This window comes from Alexandromys fortis, unplaced genomic scaffold, assembly GCF_014885135.2.
Source record: "Alexandromys fortis isolate MF-2015 unplaced genomic scaffold, M_Fortis_MF-2015_v1.1 scaffold_302, whole genome shotgun sequence".
NCBI lineage: Eukaryota > Metazoa > Chordata > Mammalia > Rodentia > Cricetidae > Alexandromys > Alexandromys fortis.
In genome coordinates, this window is record NW_026068267.1 from 200,327 (window position 1) to 220,032 (window position 19,706).

The window sequence follows — 19,706 nt, forward strand, 5'->3', positions numbered from 1 at the left end:
TATATTAAAGCTGCTTAAATCAAACTTTGCTGTTACTATGTTTAAGTAGCATTTCTTCCATCCAGCCATGTATTAATCATGCTTGTCAACAGCCAATGAAATCAAATTAACATATTGGTTGATTCAAAATGAAATATTCTTTTTCTCTAATGTCTATCATCATTTTCTTTTCTTTTTTAATGAAATATTCTTTATGTGGCTTCCATTTTTTAAAAAATTATTTATCTTTATTTGCATTGGTGTTTTGCCTGCATGTATGTCTGTGTTAGTGTTAGACCTTGGAGCTACAGACAGGGGTGAGCTGCCATGTGGGTGCTGGGAATTGCACCCGGCACCTCTGGAAGAGCAGTCAGTATATTGTTAACCACTGAGCCATCTCTCCAGCCCCACAGCTTCCATTTTAAGCATTATGGCCGGTGAGAATCCTTTACTTTGAAATGGTTTCTGTCCCTACAAATCTAATAGTGGGATCAAGACAGACATTAAAAGAACACATACACACACTCTGAAAAGAACGGGTATTATGTGTGGTCCGAGATTCAAGGAGAGGCATTTAAGTAGTGATTGATACTTCATAGTGATCCAAGTATACTTGCAGAAATAATGGCACCTACCCATTTCTGAAAGAAGCAATTGATCTCTCTTTTAATTCTTACAAGTTATATGCAGACATTGTTACCAGCTCCCTTTTACAAATCAATTGCGTACCACACAACTAGCAAGAGCGATTCACGTCTAAGGGACAGCCTGCAGTCTTCTGCCCCAGGCTTTCTTCTCTTCGTCTTTGTTTCTTTCTTCTTCTTTCTCCAGCTAAACTCAGCTATAGGAAGTCTTCTAACAGAGTTCTTGGAACTTTTTAAAAGATGGAGTGATTAGTTTGTCAGCAAATTCTACGATTTGAGTAAAAGACAGTCACAGCTCTGTGCTGCTTCTGGAGAAGCTACGTTCGTAGCTGTCATTCTTGAGCACCCACTAATGCACCTGGGTGAAAAGACACAGCAGTGAAGAAAATGGACACGACCTTCACCGCCACGGAGTTTACTCCTAGTTGGGCAGTTAGACAGTAAATAACAAAACAACAGCAACAACAACAAAAAAAAACCCGCATTAATTTTTAGGTAAGTAATTCAGGGGAATAGAAGGCAGACAAGAAAAACATAAAAATCCCAGTTTAAATCAGAGGCAAGGATCAGAGAATTTTATCAAAAAACTACACAGAAAGTGTTGTTCTTTCTTTCCATTGGATGCAAAGTGCTAAACCCCTCAAAGAGCCCCAGGAGGGTGCTGCTGCCTCAGCGGTGAGGTCCTGGCGCCCCATTGTTCGGACCGGCTGGTGGACTTGGCCAGTTTCTGAGCTGGCGGGGGACGCCGACGCTATCCTATACTGTGGCAGGAGAAGAGTTTTCATCTCTCGAACTTTCTGATTCCACCCTCCACTCCCACCCCGGGGTCTTCCTTCCGAGCGTCTTTCTGCTCGGCTGGTGCTCCTTCAGCTGCGACAGTCGCCTGTCAATTCCGTCTTGCCGCAGGAGCCTGATCTGGAGTTCTTTCCTCTCCTCATGCCCCGCAACCTATCTCTTCATGGCGACGGCTGGCGGCCGGGTCTTTTCACCGGGCCCCCTCTCCCCCGCCCCCGTTCCTCTCCGGCCGGCCGGGCGGCAGGTGGGCCGGAGGCACCTGGTCCCGGGCGCTCCTCGTCCCCGGCCGCCCCGCGCGAGCGCTCGGCTAGTGTTCCGGGCTGGCGGCGCCCGGAGCGCGCGGGCAGCCTGCGCTCGCTCCCGCGTCTCCTCGCGCCCGCGGCGGCCCGGACGGCGCGCGTCGCCTCGCGCTGCTCCTCCAGGCCAACCAGCGCGGGCCCAAGCGGCGCGAGCACGGGACCGGCCCCGGCTTCCCACTCGGGCCGGCGAGCTCGTGGGTTCGTTCGCCCCGCCCCCTCCCCACAGCGCCGCCGCTGGGCGCTTGCGCGGGGCGCGTGGCCGTGGCCGGGGTCTCCGCCGCAGCCCGAGCCGCCGCCTCCGCCTCAGTCAGTCAGTCAGTCCCCAGCAATGGCGGAAGGAGGTGAGCGAGAGGAGCTGCTCTCGCCGCCGCCGATCTCTCCGGCCAAGCGGCTGTGCTCGTGGCCCAGCCCGCAAGCTCACCACCCCCGCGGGACTCCCGGGGCGGCGGGCGGAGGGGTGGGGGTCGGTGGCGGCGGCTGCCTGGCCCCCGGGGCCCGCCCCCACCTGCAGCCCGAGTCCTTGCTGGACTGCGCCGCCAAGACGGTGGCAGAAAAGTGGGCGTACGAGCGTGTGGAGGAGCGCTTCGAGCGGATCCCCGAGCCGGTGCAGCGCCGCATCGTCTACTGGTCCTTCCCGCGGAATGAGCGGGAGATCTGCATGTACTCCAGCTTCCAGTACCGGGGCGGCCCGGGCGCCGGAGCGGCTGCCGGCGCCGCGGGGTCTTCGCCGGTCGAGGAGGGGCCGCCGCCACCCCCGGGGACCGCCACTCCGGCCGGCTCCGCCCCCGGGGCCGCCGGGGCAGGCGCGTCCCCCGGGCTGGGCACTGGGACTGGCGTGGCTAGCGGCGTTGGCGGCGAGGGGCTGCCGTTCCGCCGGGGCATCCGTCTGCTGGACAGCGGCTCCGTGGAGAACGTGCTGCAAGTCGGTAGGTGCTGCCCGGCCCCTCTCCGTCCCCTGCCTCTTCTGCAGGTGCCTCCCAAGCCCGGGATCGCAACCCCGGCTTTCTGCCCAACTCCTGTGCCCCCGCCGAAGGATAAAAAAGTCACATAAAAAACTTTTCCTAACGTTTCCTTCAGGTCCACTTCTGTTCTTTCCCCTCACCGGCTGCCCCATTTCTTTTTGTTTGAAGAGCGAGTAGGGGGTTCTCGTTCTCTCTCTCTCTCTCTCTCTCTCTCTCTCTCTCTCTCTCTCTCTCTCTCTCTCTCTCTCTCTCTCTCTCTCTCTCTCCCACACACTAAAGGCATAAGGATGGGGAGATGGGAGCCCTTTTGGATGCAACAATTTTCGAAACGCGTTTTACTGATTTAAGTTTAGAGGAGAAGGGATCGTTAGTGAATCTGGAGAAATAGGTCTTAGAGGAAGTATTTGAGGGACAGGCTGTCACAGCCAATCTGTAGTTACAGCAGATTGAATCCGGGTGTAATTAACTTTCACATCGGAAAAAACAACAGAATACTGTGCATTTTAGACAATTTTAATTTTCCGTTTTAATATTTTCCCCCTGGGCCAGTGATGCCTGGGAATCTAGGCTGCAGATTAACAATAACCGAAGATGGAAATGTGACAGCTTCTCTTCTCTACACCCCCATCCATGGGAAAGGGGGAAAAAAGCCACACAATCTGGAGTGGGGGCGGGGTCTGCCTTCCTTGTCAGACGGGGTAAATCAAAAGCCAGTCACGTTGGATGTTTCAAATGCTTTTCATTTAACACGTCTTCGATTCGCTTTTGTTTTATCTTTTTGTTTGTACAAAAATGGAAACTGGTTCTTTTCATCTACTCTTGTCTTGAGCTTCCAGTTAGTTTGCTAATCTTTTTAAGTATTTAACTAAAGTGTACCTGATTTGTGAAGTGATCAGGGAGAAAGGAAAAAAAAAACGACATTGTTTAACATTGATTCGCTATGCAGAATATTAAACCACTTTTGGGGCTTTTTGGATCATTATAGCATTCTGGGAGCACATATCCTTATGTATTTTATTGTACAGTATATGCTTTTATTTACTAAAGGCAATACTGATTTTTCTAAAGGAGTTGAAAGGAGGATGTTTCACAGGGGCAGGCACACATCCATATACAAACCCAAGCATCTAGCTCTCTTCGCCCAAGGTAAAACCAACATATTTGGAATTATTTCCCTTTGAAAACTGGTACATCACAGTGTTTTATGTAGAACAGTCTCCTTCCAGTTATTGAGCGTGAATGAATTCTGTGTTTATTTTTTAAAAAGCGTACTATAATTCTTAAGTAAGTGTAAAATGCATTTTTATTATGTGCCTGAATATAGGGACACTGAATTGAAAAGTTATGCTTATTTGAAAAATATCAGTGCTTTGTGTATACTTTAGAAAGAATGAGTTGGATAAATGGGTGATTATGATATACAACTTTAATATTGAAAATATGAAAATGAATATGGTTCATTTTGTTAATTTCTAAGCTTTAATCTTTCTGAGAGTTCAGAGCAGTTAACTCTAATAAAGATTCTTATTTAAAACATTTTAAATTGAAGAGTCAGTTTAAGTGGTTGTCTTAGGGCCAGAAATGGATTTGAAAGAATTTCAAACTTGAAGGGAGCAAACAGGGCAGAAGAGTTTCTGTCCCTTCCCCCATCTCCCAGTGCTGGGGATTGAACCTAGGGCCTCTGGCATGCTAGGCAAATACACTACTACTGAGCTGTAACTCCAGCCCCAAGAGATACCTATTTTTAGAGTGATTAAAATGTCAAGTTCCAAGTGAAATCAGATTTAGAGGATGATCCAGATCATATTCAAATCACATATTCCTCTTTTTGTATGAGAGTTGGTGTATGGGGTGATGGACCTGTCCATGATCATTTCAGGCCCCGAGAAGGACACAAACAAAATTGTCTCATTTATTTGGATTTCCTAGATAAAGAATGAATTACACTGAATTTGAGAACCAGGTGCTTTGAGTTTTTTATTTCTCTGACCTTAATTTGTCCTAGTAAATATGGAAGAAGATATTTCATTATTTAAAGCATTTTGACATTAATCACCTTGTAATATGAAAAACTAGAAGCCCATCCCTCTTAATGTTTTGTGTGACTTAATCCAGATGATCAGTTTTCTAAAAGCATTGCAAAGAGATAAGTGAGTCATTTGCATATAGTCTGATAGTAAATCTTGTTCTCTAGCTTATAACGTCACTTAGAACTCAGTTTGATTCTTACATCCCACTAAGAATTCTCTGTATTTCCTTAGTGTTTCCAAGTCATAGTATGATCCTGGAATGGGGGGTTGTTTAAGGTAGAAAGGAAGAAACTTCCGGATAGTTCTATAATAACTGCATTTTATTCTTTTAATTTTGTTTTAAAGATTTATTTTATGTATATATGTGAGTGCCTAGATGTATGCTTGATGCCCATGGAGGCCAGAAGAGGGTATTGGAACCCCTGGAACTGGAATTATCGGCAATTGTGAGCCACCATGTGGGTGCTGGGAACTAAACCCTGGTCCTTGGCTAGAGCAGCATGTGCTCTTAACTGCTGAGCCATCTCTCCAGTCTTAAATTTTTGGTTGTGAAAAGGTTTTACTGTGTAGATCAGGGTGGCCTCAAACTCGGTCAATCCTCCTGCCTCAGTATCCTAAGTTCTAGGATTGCAGACATGAACCACCGAATTTTAAAATCCTTTAAAAGATTCACAATGGAAATTTTTGAAAGGTATTTTTAATTTTTCATTACTTGAGTCTGTGTGTATGGGTGCATGTGCGTACATGTGCCTTCAGTGTAGGGAGAGGGCACGTCAGATCCTCAGGAGCTAGAGTTACAGTGGTGTGAGTCACCCCATGTGGGTGCTGGGAACTGAGCTAAGGACCTCTATAGGAGCAGGCATCAAGCATTCTTAACTGATGAGCCATCTCTTCAGCCCCTTATAATGTGTTTTTGTTTGTTTGTTTGTTTTTGTATAACAGAGTATACTCTTGTAAAACCAGCACTCAAGTGTAGGCAGGAAAATCTTGAGTTTGAGGCTAGCTTGAGTACATAGTAAGACTCTTAAACAAACAAAAAAAATCACAACACACAAGTTTTTAGAGAAAATAAGAGCAAACAAAACTTTTATGAAGACGATATAGGTTAAATTCTGTTACTTCAAATTACTTTCCCCAGGTTGACTAAATTCTGTAGCTTGTGAGTACTTTCCACTTAGAATCATTAGAAGTCAGTGTGCATGAGTGCTCTGTGGAAACATCACATTTTGAATGAGAACTAAAACTTCCTACCTTGATGTCAACAAAAAGGAGAAATGTAGGTTTATTATGTTTAAAGATATATTTCTTTACATAATAATACTGACTCAAAAATAATACCGGTTCAGAAGAATTGTTCCTTTTAAAAGGGAAAAATTAGTCTTTTCATGTATTTCTCTAACTTTGAAACTGTGTTAATAAATTTGCAATCTGATCCCTCAGTGTTCTGATTTTAAAAATGTTTTATTTGTGTTCTCTATGGATGCCAATACTACCTTGTGAGGGATAGTTATAACTACAAAGCTAACGGTTGTAGTAGAAGCAGACAATTTCAGGAGATTATCCACAATTGAAGTCTATAATTATGTATACTTGTGTATCATCAATAAAAATATCTATGAAGTTTCTTGTGAATCTTTGCAAGTATAATAACTGTTCTTTTTGTTGTTGTTATTTGTTTGTTTTGTGATTTCTATAATGGAGTCCAGGCCAGGCAAGCAGTCTGCTACTGACTTACACCTGTAGCTCCAGTTAATGAATTTTATATGAAATTAATTTCTATATATAATATTGGGGAACACAAAAGATATTTAAACCTACTAGAAAGCTTTATAGTATCCTTTGTAAACTTGAGTAGAATAGGTAAAATTACAATAAAATTTTGTAATGGAAATGGCTTAATTTATATGTAGAATATCACAAAAGGCAGCCATATACCTTTAAGGAATATTTGGTGACATTAAATTTTCTTGTTTTTTTGAGATAGACTCTTACTTTGTATGCCTGGCTGGCCTGGAATTTGTTGTTTTTGTAGACCAGGCTGGCTCTGTACTCAGACAGATCTGCCTTTCTCTGTCCCACCAAGTACTGGGATCAAAGATGTCCCCCACTACATCCAGCTCATTAAAAATAAATAAATAAATTGTTACACTTATTTATTTGTGTGTGTGTGTGTACTTTATGAAATGATGTGTGCAGAAATCAGAGGATAATTTACGGGCATAGGTTCTTTGACGCCACTTTGATCCCGGTATCAAAGTCAAGTTATTGGCCATAGTGCTAAAGCCTTTATCTGTTGAGTCATCTCATGGTCTGGTAACATTTTTTTAGTGAAAAAGTTTATCAAGTTTTAAATCTTTTGGTTATTTCTTCTTATTTATTTATTTATTTATTTATTTATTTTCAGAGTGTTTCTCTCCTTCCTCCCTTATTGTATACATGAAGTTTTAAATTTTTTTTATTTGTGTGCATATGCCATGTGTGCATGTATATGTAAAAGCCAGAGGTCAGGATCAGGTATCATTCCAATACTTAGGAGAGCCTTTCACCTCTCCTCTCTTTAAAAAAATTATTTTAAATTATTTTGTGTATGTGTGTCTTTGCACATGTCAATATGTACATGTGGGTGTTGGTGTCCTTGGATTCTTTGAGTTACAGATGGTTGTGAGCTGCCTGTCATAGGTGCTAGGACTTCTGCAAGAGCAGTATGTACTCTTAACTTCTCTCTAGCCCCCACCTTGTTTTTTGAGACAAGCTCTTTTACTAAAAGCTGGGGCTCATGGCTTAGGCTAGGTTGACCTGACCAGCCAGCAAGACCCTGGACTCTGTTTATTGCTGATTGCAAGTGCACCACCATGCTTGGCTTTCTCCATGGGTGCAGAAACTTGTACTTGCAAGGCAAGCACTTTATTGCCCGAGCCATCTTCCTGGCTCTGTATGTGCATGTTAGTGTTCAGTAAGTGAACATTCAGTAAGGGAATGAATGTTGAGTGGACTTTTCAGTGTTGTGAAACTGATGAACTGTTGCTGGTGCACCTGTAGGCCCAGCTACTCAGCAGGCTGAGCTAGAATAGCTTGAGTCCAGGAGTTCCTGACAGCACAATGTAAAATAGCAAGACTTCTTTCTCAAAAGAACCAGCTAACCAACCAGCCAACCAACCAGCCAGCCAATGATGTGGGAGTGTCATATATCAATCTGTTGATTTCATTGGTTAAGTAATAATAAACCAACTGCTTGGCCTCATAGCTTAGAACATAGGTGGGCAGAATAAACAGAATAGGATGCTGGGCGGAAGAGGAAGTGAGGTCAGACTCTGCGCTGCTTCCAGAGGGACAGGACAGCCTCCATGCTCTGCTCTCCCAGGCAGCTGCAACCCACGATGGACTTAGGCTAGAATCTTCCCGGTAAGCGCACCTTGGGGTGCTTACACACATCATTAGAAATGGGCTAGTCCAGGTGCGAGAATTAACCTGTAAGGGCTAGAGTTCATGGGCCAAGCAGTTCTTAAATGAATACAGTTTGTGTGTTGTTATTTCGGGCATGAGCTAGCCAAGCGGCCGGGGTGTTGGGGACGCAGCCCCGCCAGCCCCGCTGCCGCTCTTATTTCAACAAGCCAACCAACCAGCCAACCAATCAGTCCACCGAGCAAACAGTCAATCAATCAAGCAAGCAAGCAAGCAAGCAAGCAAGCAAAAAAATAATATACCCACATCCAGAAAAACAAAAATCAGCAGCAAAAATTCTGAAAGGAGAAGAGAGCCTGAATTTTTAGTGTGAGCATTGTCAGTAGGGAGTGGTGAGGAAAACTCCAAACTTGCCCACGTAAGAAATGGATGAGTATTATAGCATCATATTTGAAGTGAATTATCATTTTTTCTAAATATAAGAAATTATTTCTTATAAAGATGGCCATCTCAGGAATAGAGTTTTAGATCTTAAAGATAATGGACAAACTAAAGAGAGTAGACTTCCTTTCAGAGGTTACCGATAGGGCAGGTGCTGGGCTGAGCGCTCGAGTACTTGCCTCGTGTGCAGGTTCTGGATTCAGCCCCCAGTGCCACAGGTTTGAAATGTTTTGTGTTTTGGTCATCCTTATTTATTGCACAATACAGTTTTACACAGAACACTAGAAGCACTTTTCTTTGCATTTTACAGGAAGACTTGAAACAGACAGAGTTTCTTTAATAGATCAAAGTACATCCACAATTTTAAACATAAGTACTGCTGAAATGTGAGTTTAAAGCCTAGTTTAAAGTCTTCACTGAAGAAGGCTGGAAATTGATTTATGCCTATGTGAACCAAGTAATTTTTCCTACTTCAGCAATGGTTATGAAGCTGGACATGGTGGCACATACCTTTAACTGAGTACTCTAGAACAGCGGTTCTCAATCTATGGGTCGCAACTCCTTTTGACTCTTTCATGGCTTAAGACCACTGGAAAATACATATCTATATTACAATTCATAACAGTAGCAAAATTGCAGTTAGGAAGTAGCAACAAAAATAATTTTATGGCTAGGGTCACCACAACATGAGGAACTGTATTAAAGGGTTGAAGCATTAGGAAGGTTGAGAACTACTGTTGTAGAGTCTGAGACAGGAGGGTCAGGAGTTCAGACTCATCCTGAGCCATATGTTGAGTTTGAGGCTAGCCTGAGCTACATGAGAAACTATCTCAAAACAGCACCTCCCACCCCTACTCCCCATCTCCACAAAAAACAACAACAACAATAACAACAAAACCCCATAAAAACCCAAAAACCCACATGCCTATGAAAACTCAAGGCATTAACTGGTGGTATTCATTTTGGGTTAGGGTTTTAAATATGGGACTATATACTAAAAGGTCAGTGGTTCATACAACAAAAAGTGAATTTCATGGTTATGGGTTTATCTCAGTGGCGGGGGGTGGGGGAAGGCTTGTCAGACATTTGTAAAGGACTATGGTTCAAACCCTTTTTTTTTTTTTTTTTTTTTTTTTTTTTGAGGCAAGGTTTCTCTGTGTAGCTTTGGCTGTCCTGGAACTCACTCTGTACCCAGGCTGACCTTGTACTCATAGAGATCCACCTACCTCTGCCTCCCCAGTGCTAGGATTAAAGGCACCTGCCACCACAGCCCATCCTCAAACCCACACATTTTTTTAGGAGACAATAATTCATCTTTTTTTTCCCCAAGGCTGGGTGCACACCATGGTACCTGGCACTGGGTCACTTTTGTGTGAATTTTCTGTCATGTAGTTTGTTTCCTACAAAGGCAGTGTACTTCTTGGTCATTTTTAGCCTGCCCTGGAGTGTACGGTAAGAAGCCATAGTCATTTTGGTATTAACATTTAGCATTTGTCCTGGTTAGATTTGTTTTGTTTTACTTTTTGTCAGCTTGGCACAGTCAGTATCATCTGGGGAGAGGAAACCCCAATTGAGAAAATGCCTCCAACGGATTGGCCTGTAGGCAGGTCTGTGGGACATTTTGATTAATAATTGATTTGAGAGGGCCCAGCCCACTGTGGGCACTGTGGGCATTGCCACCCCTGGGACAGGTGTCACCGAGTTGTCTAAGAAAGCAGCCTGAGCAAGCTACGGGGAACAAGCCAGAAAGCAGCATTCCTTGGTCCCTGCTTCAGTTCCTGCCTCGAGTTCCTGTTCTGACTCTCTTTCATGATGGCCTACAACTGTAACAATCACATCTTCCTTGAGTTGCTTTTGGTCATGGTCTTTATCACGGCAGAGAAAACCAAACTAACACAGCATTTGTGATCATATGCAAAATTATTCTGTGATACTTTTAATAATAATATGTATCCACTGATTTTGATTTTCAGTATAACTTTCTCTCCCTTAGAGAGATTAATGTAATTTGTCCTAAATGATGTTCAGGAAACATGTAGTCATAATTTTCTTTTTTTGAGGCTCCAACCAGCTCTCCAAATAAAGACATGGAGACTTTTTTAAAATCATGAATGCTCAGCCTCAGCCTAGGCTTGTCCCACTAGCTCTTTTAACTTAATTTAACCTGCTTTATCATCTACATTTTGCCTTAGGGTGTTTTAACTTTCATCTGTATGTGCTACTTTTCTGCTTCCTCTGTGTCTGTCTATCTGGCCCCTGGTGTCTCCCTATTGTTTCCTTTTCTTTCTTTCTTGAGCCTGAATTCCTCCTCCTACATATTCTTCCTGCCAGAAGTTTTGCCTATACCTCCTTCCTCAATATTGGCCAGTCAGCTTTTTATTAGATGAATCAGTTGCTTTAGTTAGGCAAGGTAAAACAGCAACACATCTTTTCATAATTAAACAAATGTAACACGTCTTTATACACAGTTAAACAAATATTCTAAAACAGAATTTTTTAAATCTATGTATTTATTTTAAGGTAACTTCTCATTTTGTAGCCCAAGTTGGCTTGGACTTCATTGCAATTCTCCTGCTTCAGCCTCTTGAGGTCTTAAGAGTATAGGTGTGAGCCACTGTACCTGTCTAACAAATGTTTATTGAGTGAAAGAACAGTCATGTGCCATTTTTATATTTTATAGTATGGATATACCTCTTAATTAATTTATATGTGACTAGCGTCTGGAAGATATGCCGACATTTTATGGCTTAAACTTTGGGTATTTCTAATTTATTTATTTTTGCGTTTTCGAGACAGGGTTTCTCTGTGGCTTTGGAGCCTGTTCTGCAACTAGCTTTGTAGACCAGGCTGGTCTCGAACTCACAGAGATCCGCCTGCCTCTGCCTCCCGAGTGCTGGGATTAAAGGCGTGCGCCACCATCGCCCGGCGATATTTCTAATTTTTAAAATGTGTATTTTGAAAGTGGTGGTTGTTTTTAACTAGTTCATTGTTATTTATTGAATTAACACATAGTTAACTTACTTCATGTAAGGATCAGTAAATAATTTTTTTACCAGCTTTTGATAAAATTGTTTCTAATAAACTTTGTATTCTTCCTTTAGAGTCCAAACTAAGGTTGAAAATGCTAAGTCCTAAGGTTCTAAGGGTTACATTGTTACCATTTTAAATTAGGCAAGTTATAAGTTCAGTGGGTACTTGACTCTAAGTCTCTGAAACTTGATTTTTTAAAAATTATTGTTCTTTTTTGTTTGCTTGCTTTTTTGCTTCTTTTTCCTTCCTTATAAGGATTGGGTAAATGTGGTCCTGGGGCTGTTTAAACAGAAGATGAAGTACTTGTTCCATGGTGTTTTCTTGTTTCAAAGACAGTTACCTGGATACTTACATTAGTTCTTAGAGAAGTGGGAATTAAAATCCAAGGAAATACCTACGACTTTAGTCACACTGGGTAAAAGCGAATCTTCTTGGAAAGGAAAGGGGACCACTGGGCGTGGTAACACACACCTTTAATCCTAGCACCCTGGAAGCAGAGGCAGGTGGATCTATGTGAATTCAAGGCCAGTCTGGTGAAAATAGTGAGTTCCAGGCCAGCTAGGGCAACATAGTGAGACCTTGTGCCTCTCTCTTTCTCTCTCATTTTGGTTTTGGTTTTTCAAGATGAGGTTTCCCTGTGTAACTCTCCCTCTCCTGAAACTCTCTCTGTAGACCAGGCTGGCCTCAAACTCAGAAATCTGTCTGTCTCCACCTCCTGAGTGCTAGGATTAAAGATGTGTGCCAGCACTTCCCATCGAGACCTTGCCTCAAAAAAGAGGAAGCTCTGGTTGACAAATAGTTGAGAAACAGCAAGGACTGGACGCTATTTGTGCAGTTATGTAGAGAACAATTAAAAACGATATATTGGGCTCCTGTTGGAAGAGAAAATCTGATCGTACTTACCTGTTCATCTAGGTCAGTATTCAGAGAGTGGGTTTCTTGTTGAAATCCAGAATTTGTTGGGTGGAAAATATATATCCATAACATTTGGATGGAGCCAGGTGTTGGTTGCTCAGACCCAGAAGGACTAGTTAATCCTTGAAGGAAACAGCATTGAACTTGTTTCTCATGCAGCTGCTTTTATTCTGCAAGCCACATAGTTAAAAGTAAAGGGTGTCAGAGTTTGGGTGTAGGTCAGTGGTGGAGGGCTTGCCCTGGCACATGTGAGGCACCAGATTAATCAACAATAACAGTGGACAGTGTCAGAACAATTCAGAGGGTATCTGTTTCCACAAAAAAGGGGCAGATCTGCGGATGAGGAGTAAGTTCTAAGCGTTGTCTAGCTACAGAAACAAGATTATGGATTAAAAAACTAATTTGTGATAGGTTAGAGATGTAGTAAAAAGATCTTTACTGGATTAGGAAAAGGAAAAAATTATGGGTTCTAATCTTGGTTTCACAATAAAATCACATGACTTTTTTTTTTTAAATGATCATGTTCAGGATCATGTTCAAGTTAATTAAGTTAGAATCTATTGAGAACAAAATTTCAGAATCAAATCAAAACAAAACCTGTCCAGAGAGAGAAAATTAGTTTGTGGACCTCGCACATGGAGGCTGACTGAGCTCCATCTCTGCCCTGCCAGATCTGCTGTGAGCAGCTGTGTATGAGGAACACCGCTCTTGAACACAGGAACCTCATTATCAGTGTTGTCCTGTGTGTTGTCGACAGTCAAAGCAGCTGGCAGTTTTGCCAACTTAACTGTTAATGGAGCTAAAAAAGAACAATTCGCTTAGCACATGATGTTTCTTTCTTTTCTTTTTTCTTTTTCTAAATCTTGGGTCTTTCTTTTTTCCAATATATTCTTTAAAGATTTATTTATTTTATGTGCGTTGGTGTTTGCCTGCATGTGTGTCTGTGTGAGGGTGTTAGATTCCCTGGAACTGGAGTTATAGACAGTTGTGAGTCACCATGTGGGTGCTGGAAATCAAACCCAGGTCCTCTGGAAGAGCAGCCAGTGCTCTTAACCGCTGAGCCATCTCTCCAGCCCCATGTTTCTGTCTTTTAAATCTGCAAAGTACATCCATTTTTGCCATTGTAGTCATTATCAAAAGACCCTAGTATTAGTGTGATACCAAGCTACAAGTTTCTCATGCTTGTTCATTCATTCATTTATAAAACTCAATATTTTTAATGTTCTTCAAAAAATAGAAGTTAATTTCTATATCATAAGGAATTTGCAACTTAATTCAGAATGTATATGTAAGATAGTCTTTAATGCAATGTTTTATAAAAGTAGATGTAATTATAGAGACAAAGTAGAAAGTGTGACCCTGCAAAATGGAAAAGGTTGAATATATTTCAACGGTTTTAATGTAACTCAACTATTTTAATATAATTCTAACTATAAGAAATTTTAAGGGGCTGGAGAGACAGCTCACCAGATAAGCTGCTCCTCCAGAGGACCTGGGTTCGATTCCCGGCACCCACATGGCAGCTCACAGCTGTGTGTAACTGCAGCCCCAGAGCTTCTGACACCCTCACACAGACATACATGCAGGCAAAACACCAGTGACACAAAATGAAAATTATAAAAAAGAAATTTTAACATTACAGCTAATATTGCAATAAAGATTAGAAAAATTGTTTGCTGTCATAACCTTTTATGGAATTCCTTTTGAATGACATAAGGCCTGCTAGTTCCCTACTATGTAGCTAGTTGATCCAAAGGGACAACATTGACAAGAAAGATGACAGAAACATTATCAGATAGGAATAATTTTTTCTAAAAATAAGCATTACAGATGTCTATTTTTATAATAGTTTTATTATCATATAATTTTTCTTTTTCTTTTAAAGATTATTACAGCTTTTAAGTACAACAGCCTTTTGGACATCCGTTCACTATATTATACTCGGCAAGCAATGCACTGTTTTATTTTGAAAACTTTGAAAATATATTTTCCTTTATTGTTTTAGTGAATAAAACCTGTAGTATTAATCAATTTATTAATAGCCTGCCTGTTTTTATTTTGCTTAAATCTAATAACACCTGATAAGCCAATCTGTCAAACATCAAACCTCATCAATATTATTAGTATAAAAAACCTTTTCTATATTATGGCTCCCTAAAACGAAGAACTAGTTTTCTGTTTAATATGGAGCCTATTGAGAAAAACTGGCTGGCCAGCCAGCCCCAGGGCTCTGTCTTGTCTTCTCAGCACTGATTATAGGTGTTTAGGCCACATTCTTGGCCTTTTTATGTGGGTTCTGAGGTTTGAACTAAGGTGGTGAAGATGGCATGGAAAACAGTTTATGACTGAGCCATCTCCCCAGTCCTCCAAATCTTCTGCTCAAAATCATGTTATTGTACGCTTTCCTATCCCATGTATTTGTAAGATACTCTGATGTGTGTGTATGCAGTTCTGGATCATTATTATGTTTGTGCCTCAACTGTAAATGAATAAGATAATGCTATCTGGGGTTGGAGAGTTGGCTCAGTAGTTAAAAGCACTTGGTGCTCTTGCAGAGTACTGGAGTTCAGTTCCCAGCACCTACACCAGGCTCAAAACAACCTGTAAATCCAGAGCCAATGAATCAGATACCCTCTTTAGGCCTCCATGGGTACCTGCATACATGAAGCATTCATTAACATGTTCACATGCACACAGAGTAATATGTTTTAAAACTGATGCTACGTCACAGATTGTTTTGATAATTAAATTCATTAATAGTAAGCTGTTAGAATGAGGCCCAGCATAGAAACTGTGGAGTACTCATTATTACTGTGATAACCCTTACATACATTGTTGCATAGTCTTTATTTGTTCCTTTCCCTTCACCCCATCTCTGAAGCTTTTATAGTGTGACAGGTACTCTCATTCTCTAAATTAAAATTGGTCTCTTAAGGTTACTAGTGACCTCATGATGGCCAAACACAGCATCCTTTCCCAGCCCTTGGTTCTTTATGACTTCTACAGAATTTTCTATAGTCTGTTACTACTTCCTTTTGAAATATTTGCTCAATAGGTATTTGTTGTGTAATAGTTCCTCAGAGATTGAAACATTCCATCCTGTAAGGAAGCTCTTTAAGAATGAAGGTAAACAACTGAAAATAACTTCAGGAAGTCTCTGAAACTGACCAGATTTACTAGGCTCCACCTTGCCAGGTTAAGGAAAGAAAAAAAAGCTGAGAGTCCTTCTCAAACTGTGGAGAAGCTGAACTACAAAGAAGACTCAGTCAAGCCAAGCTGCAAAGAAAACCCTGAGACCAGATCAACTGCCTGGAAGAACCTTTTGAGGCACTTGGAAAGGATGCTCTCGAACCTGCTGAACCACCTGCAGGCTGTGTACTGTGCTTCTGGTTCCCAACTTTTATCCTGGGCTGGGCTTTGGGGATGCAGCTGTCTTGTGAGTTATTTCTGCTCCTGTAAGCCCTCACATATTTTTCCTGTAAGTAACCCAAGTAAAACTCATAGTTCACCAAGTTAGACTTTGGTGGTGTCTGTAGTTTGGTCTTTCCTGGGCTCACTATCTTGGCATGGGTAGGTGCTTCCCCAGGAAAAGTTTTATCATGCAACAGTATTTATTTATTATTATTATATTATAATATAATAAGATTATATTATTATATTATAAATAATATAAATATAATGTTCTGCCTCCATGTATGTCCACATGCCAGAAGAGAGTGCCAGACCTCATTCCAGATGGTTGTGAGCCACCATGTGGTTGCTGGGAATTGAACTCAGGACCTCTGGAAGAGCAGCCAGTACTCTTAACCCCTGAGCCATCTCTCCAGCCCCGTGCAACAGTATTTAAAACCAATACCTGTGATAAAGGATTAATAGCCAGAATATAAAGAATACCAGAACTCAACTCATATATGAGCAAAAGGTTGAAAAACATTTCTCCAATAAAAATATAAAAATAATAAAAACGAGAAAATTTACATCACTAATCAGTAAGGAAATGACAATTAAGTTCACGATGAGACACTTATTAGAATGAATATAATTGTTATTAATTTATCAGTTCTATCTCTTTCTGTGTGTGTATTTGACTGTCAGCCTCTTCCTTCTTCTTCTTTTTTTTTTTTTTTTTGGTGGTGCTGGAGATTAAATGCAGTGCATTGTACATACTAGGCAAGGTCTCTACCACTAAGCTGTTTCTCTGGCTCCGGGGTTTTATTTATTATTAAACTATACTCTCAAATACAAGCAAGAATGTTGAGTAATCCTAACCCTTTGGAAGTTTAAAGTGGTATAGTTGCTCTGAAACTACATGGTATATTGGTATGATGTTCCCACCAAAAATAAAATAGAATTACTATACAACCCAGTAGTTCTAGTTCTGGATCTATAACCCAGAATAACTGAAATCAGGAACTTGAACAGGTATTGATATAACCATGTTTAGAACAGCATTATTTATGATCACTGTGCTGGCTATTTTGACATCTTGCTATAAGATAGAATCATCTGGAAAGAAAGAATTTGAGAAATTATCTCCATCAGACTGACTTTTTGTGGAAAAAAGTGGGGCATTTTCTTGATTAGTGATTGATGTGGGAGGGCCCAGCCCACGATAGGGTAGGTAGACCTATAATGAATATCTAAATTGTTCCAGTATAATAAAAACTTAGAAGTCAGAAATTGAGACAAAGACCTGACAAACCAAGGACAGCGGTGAGTTAGTCGTCTGACCCTTTCTCTACATTTTTCCCCAACCACCAGCCCTGGAAATACTATCTTCTCTCTTCCTGTCCTCTCTAGTAGATCTTGTCAGTCCTCCAAGAACTCTATGGCTAATCCTAGTTATCCAGTTGCCAACTCTGTCTTTTGATTTAAGGTGACTTTATTGGCACAGTAGAATGGTCGTATGAACAATTCTCCTACAACATTTCCACTTTTTGTCTAAATAAAAAGTTTTTAGCACTAACACAGTGAAACTATATATAATAAGAACAATTATCAAGTAAGAAATACATTCACAATGTTTAGTTCATTTGTATTTTGCAAAATCAGAGAAAATACTCTATTATGTATCTTACCTTGGCGAGTCCAGTTTTGAACCTAATTTACTTTCTATCACAACTAAGAACAACTGTAACTATAACTAATCTTCAACACTTTTAGAGACCTGAGAAGGATATAATATTGCTTGATAATCAAGAAGTGCAGAGCAAGCAAGTTCCAAAACTAAGAAACTGCATAGACATCTGGTTGCCTGGATAGTCACCCCAGGTTTCTCTGCAACACTAGGGCATCCATATTCAGCCTACATGCCTAAAATATCTGACAGACTTTTCTGTGAAGCCAGAATTTTGAAGGACTCTTTTACCTTGTCTTGGCAAAGTTTGGCAGTTGCTTTTTGTGTCCTGCTTGTCCAATTTGGGTAGTATACTATCAACAAGTTGAGGCAAGGGCAGTTTCTTTGCCCAGTGGCTAACTTTGCCACAAATGAAAGCAAACTCCATATGGAGGTTGGAGGTTCTTTGATGAACTTCACCCCCCCCCTTTTTTTGGAGTAAATTGGCATTGCCAAGAACAGACATAACTCACTGTCATGAAAAGCCTTATGTTACTAAAATGTTAAAAATACCGTATTCCATAGGTCTCTGAAGTGTTTGAGGACCACCTATTTAAATATGTCTCTTATTGACCTTGAAAACATACATAACATGACTATAAGTTTGATTGTTATAGATGACTACTAATCTGTATTTCTTTATTATCCTAAATAGCTTTCAAAGACTAGAAATTTACATAGCGTTTTAAAATGAGCTGCATAGGTACAATACCTCAAACAAAAGTAGGAACATATATATGGTATATAACAAAAATAAGCTTAAGTTTGTATCAATATACAAAAATCCATATGAATATAAAATTAGAGATTAGTAGTAGCTTTTTTAGTTTGAAAATAGATTCTTTTATTCTATAATTTCCTTTTCCTTTCAGAAGGATATCCCTGAATCTAATTTTCTTGCTTAGTTTCCTTCCTGACTATGACCAGTAACTTGTGACCAACCCCCCCATCCCCCCTAAATGATGACAAGCATTCATTGAACAACCAAAAATCACCTACTCCACCTACTTGGAGTGTGGGCATCGTTTTCTTAAAATTACTTCCTGTTGTCTGGGGGATATGACATCTTTAGGGGATACTGAAAAAATTGAGATAAAGATCAATATCTGGTAGAGCTAGCTGTTGTCCAGCCTTGGTGTGATGGGAAAGCGCAAGGCTTATCTGAAGTTCTAAGTGGAGTGGTCTACGAGGCTGGACCATCTCAACTAACTGCTTTGAAGTTGTTCTGAGCTGTCTGTAGTCTGAAGCTGATCTTTGGGTAGTGTTTATCAGCTTAGTGGCAATATTACAATCCAGGTGGATTCATCATGGTGGGGCTCCAATGCCCTATGGAGACTTCAAAGGTTGCTGTTAGGAATCATATTTTACTTAACATTTTAAATGTTATATGCAACAGATCTCAGAGGGGTTAAAGGACCACAGTCTGTTAAATACATCTGGGGTACACAAACTTATTTCCTACTTACCTGCTTCAGACTTAAGCCTGAAATCACATACAGGAAGCTAGAAGAAGCCTATTTATAGAATCAATTAATAATGACCATTAATATCATGACAGAAGGTTTAAATATATATATTAATCTTATAAATTTTGAGATATTATTTATACCTTAAGAAAGATTAAATAATCAAAATTAAATCAAAGGATTATGAGATTAGTGATACTAGAATAATCCCTAATTTGGTTTTTCTTCTTTTGAATATCAGGTGACCCTTCTGACACAAAACAGAGATTCTGGGTTTTCCTTTAACAAGAATACTTGGGTTTAGAGAGGAGAGAGCCATGCTACAACTCCAAAGCCAGCTTTAATTTTTAGAATTGGGACTAGCAAAAGACCATTTGCTTTATATGTCTGTAGAGAACAGTAGAGATGAAACAATTAGGAAGATTTATCAGATTCTATCCAGTTGGAAGTATACTATATACCATTAGGCCAGTTTACTCTTTTGGGGGGGGACTTTTTTTTCTGGATTATTTGTCCTTCTTCAGATGTTTCATTTTGTCCAATGATCTTAAGATTCCTTAGTTGGGTGCTTTTGTTTTTCTGGAAAGAGAAAAATAAAACTGTTTCCCTGTTTGACAGGTTGAATGG

The 19,706-nt window shown here is 40.7% G+C and overlaps 1 protein-coding gene across 1 annotated transcript in view; it reads left to right on the forward strand.

Moving 5' to 3' along the window:
- The first annotated feature begins 692 nt into the window (after positions 1-692).
- The window catches only part of Zswim5 (zinc finger SWIM-type containing 5), a 107,462-nt gene continuing 88,448 nt past the window's right edge, over positions 693-19,706 (forward strand). The window contains exon 1 of the mRNA XM_050131927.1: positions 693-2,643. Coding sequence (XP_049987884.1) covers positions 1,560-2,643 — 1,084 coding nt within the window. The 5' untranslated portion in view covers positions 693-1,559. The remainder of the gene's footprint in view (positions 2,644-19,706) is intronic.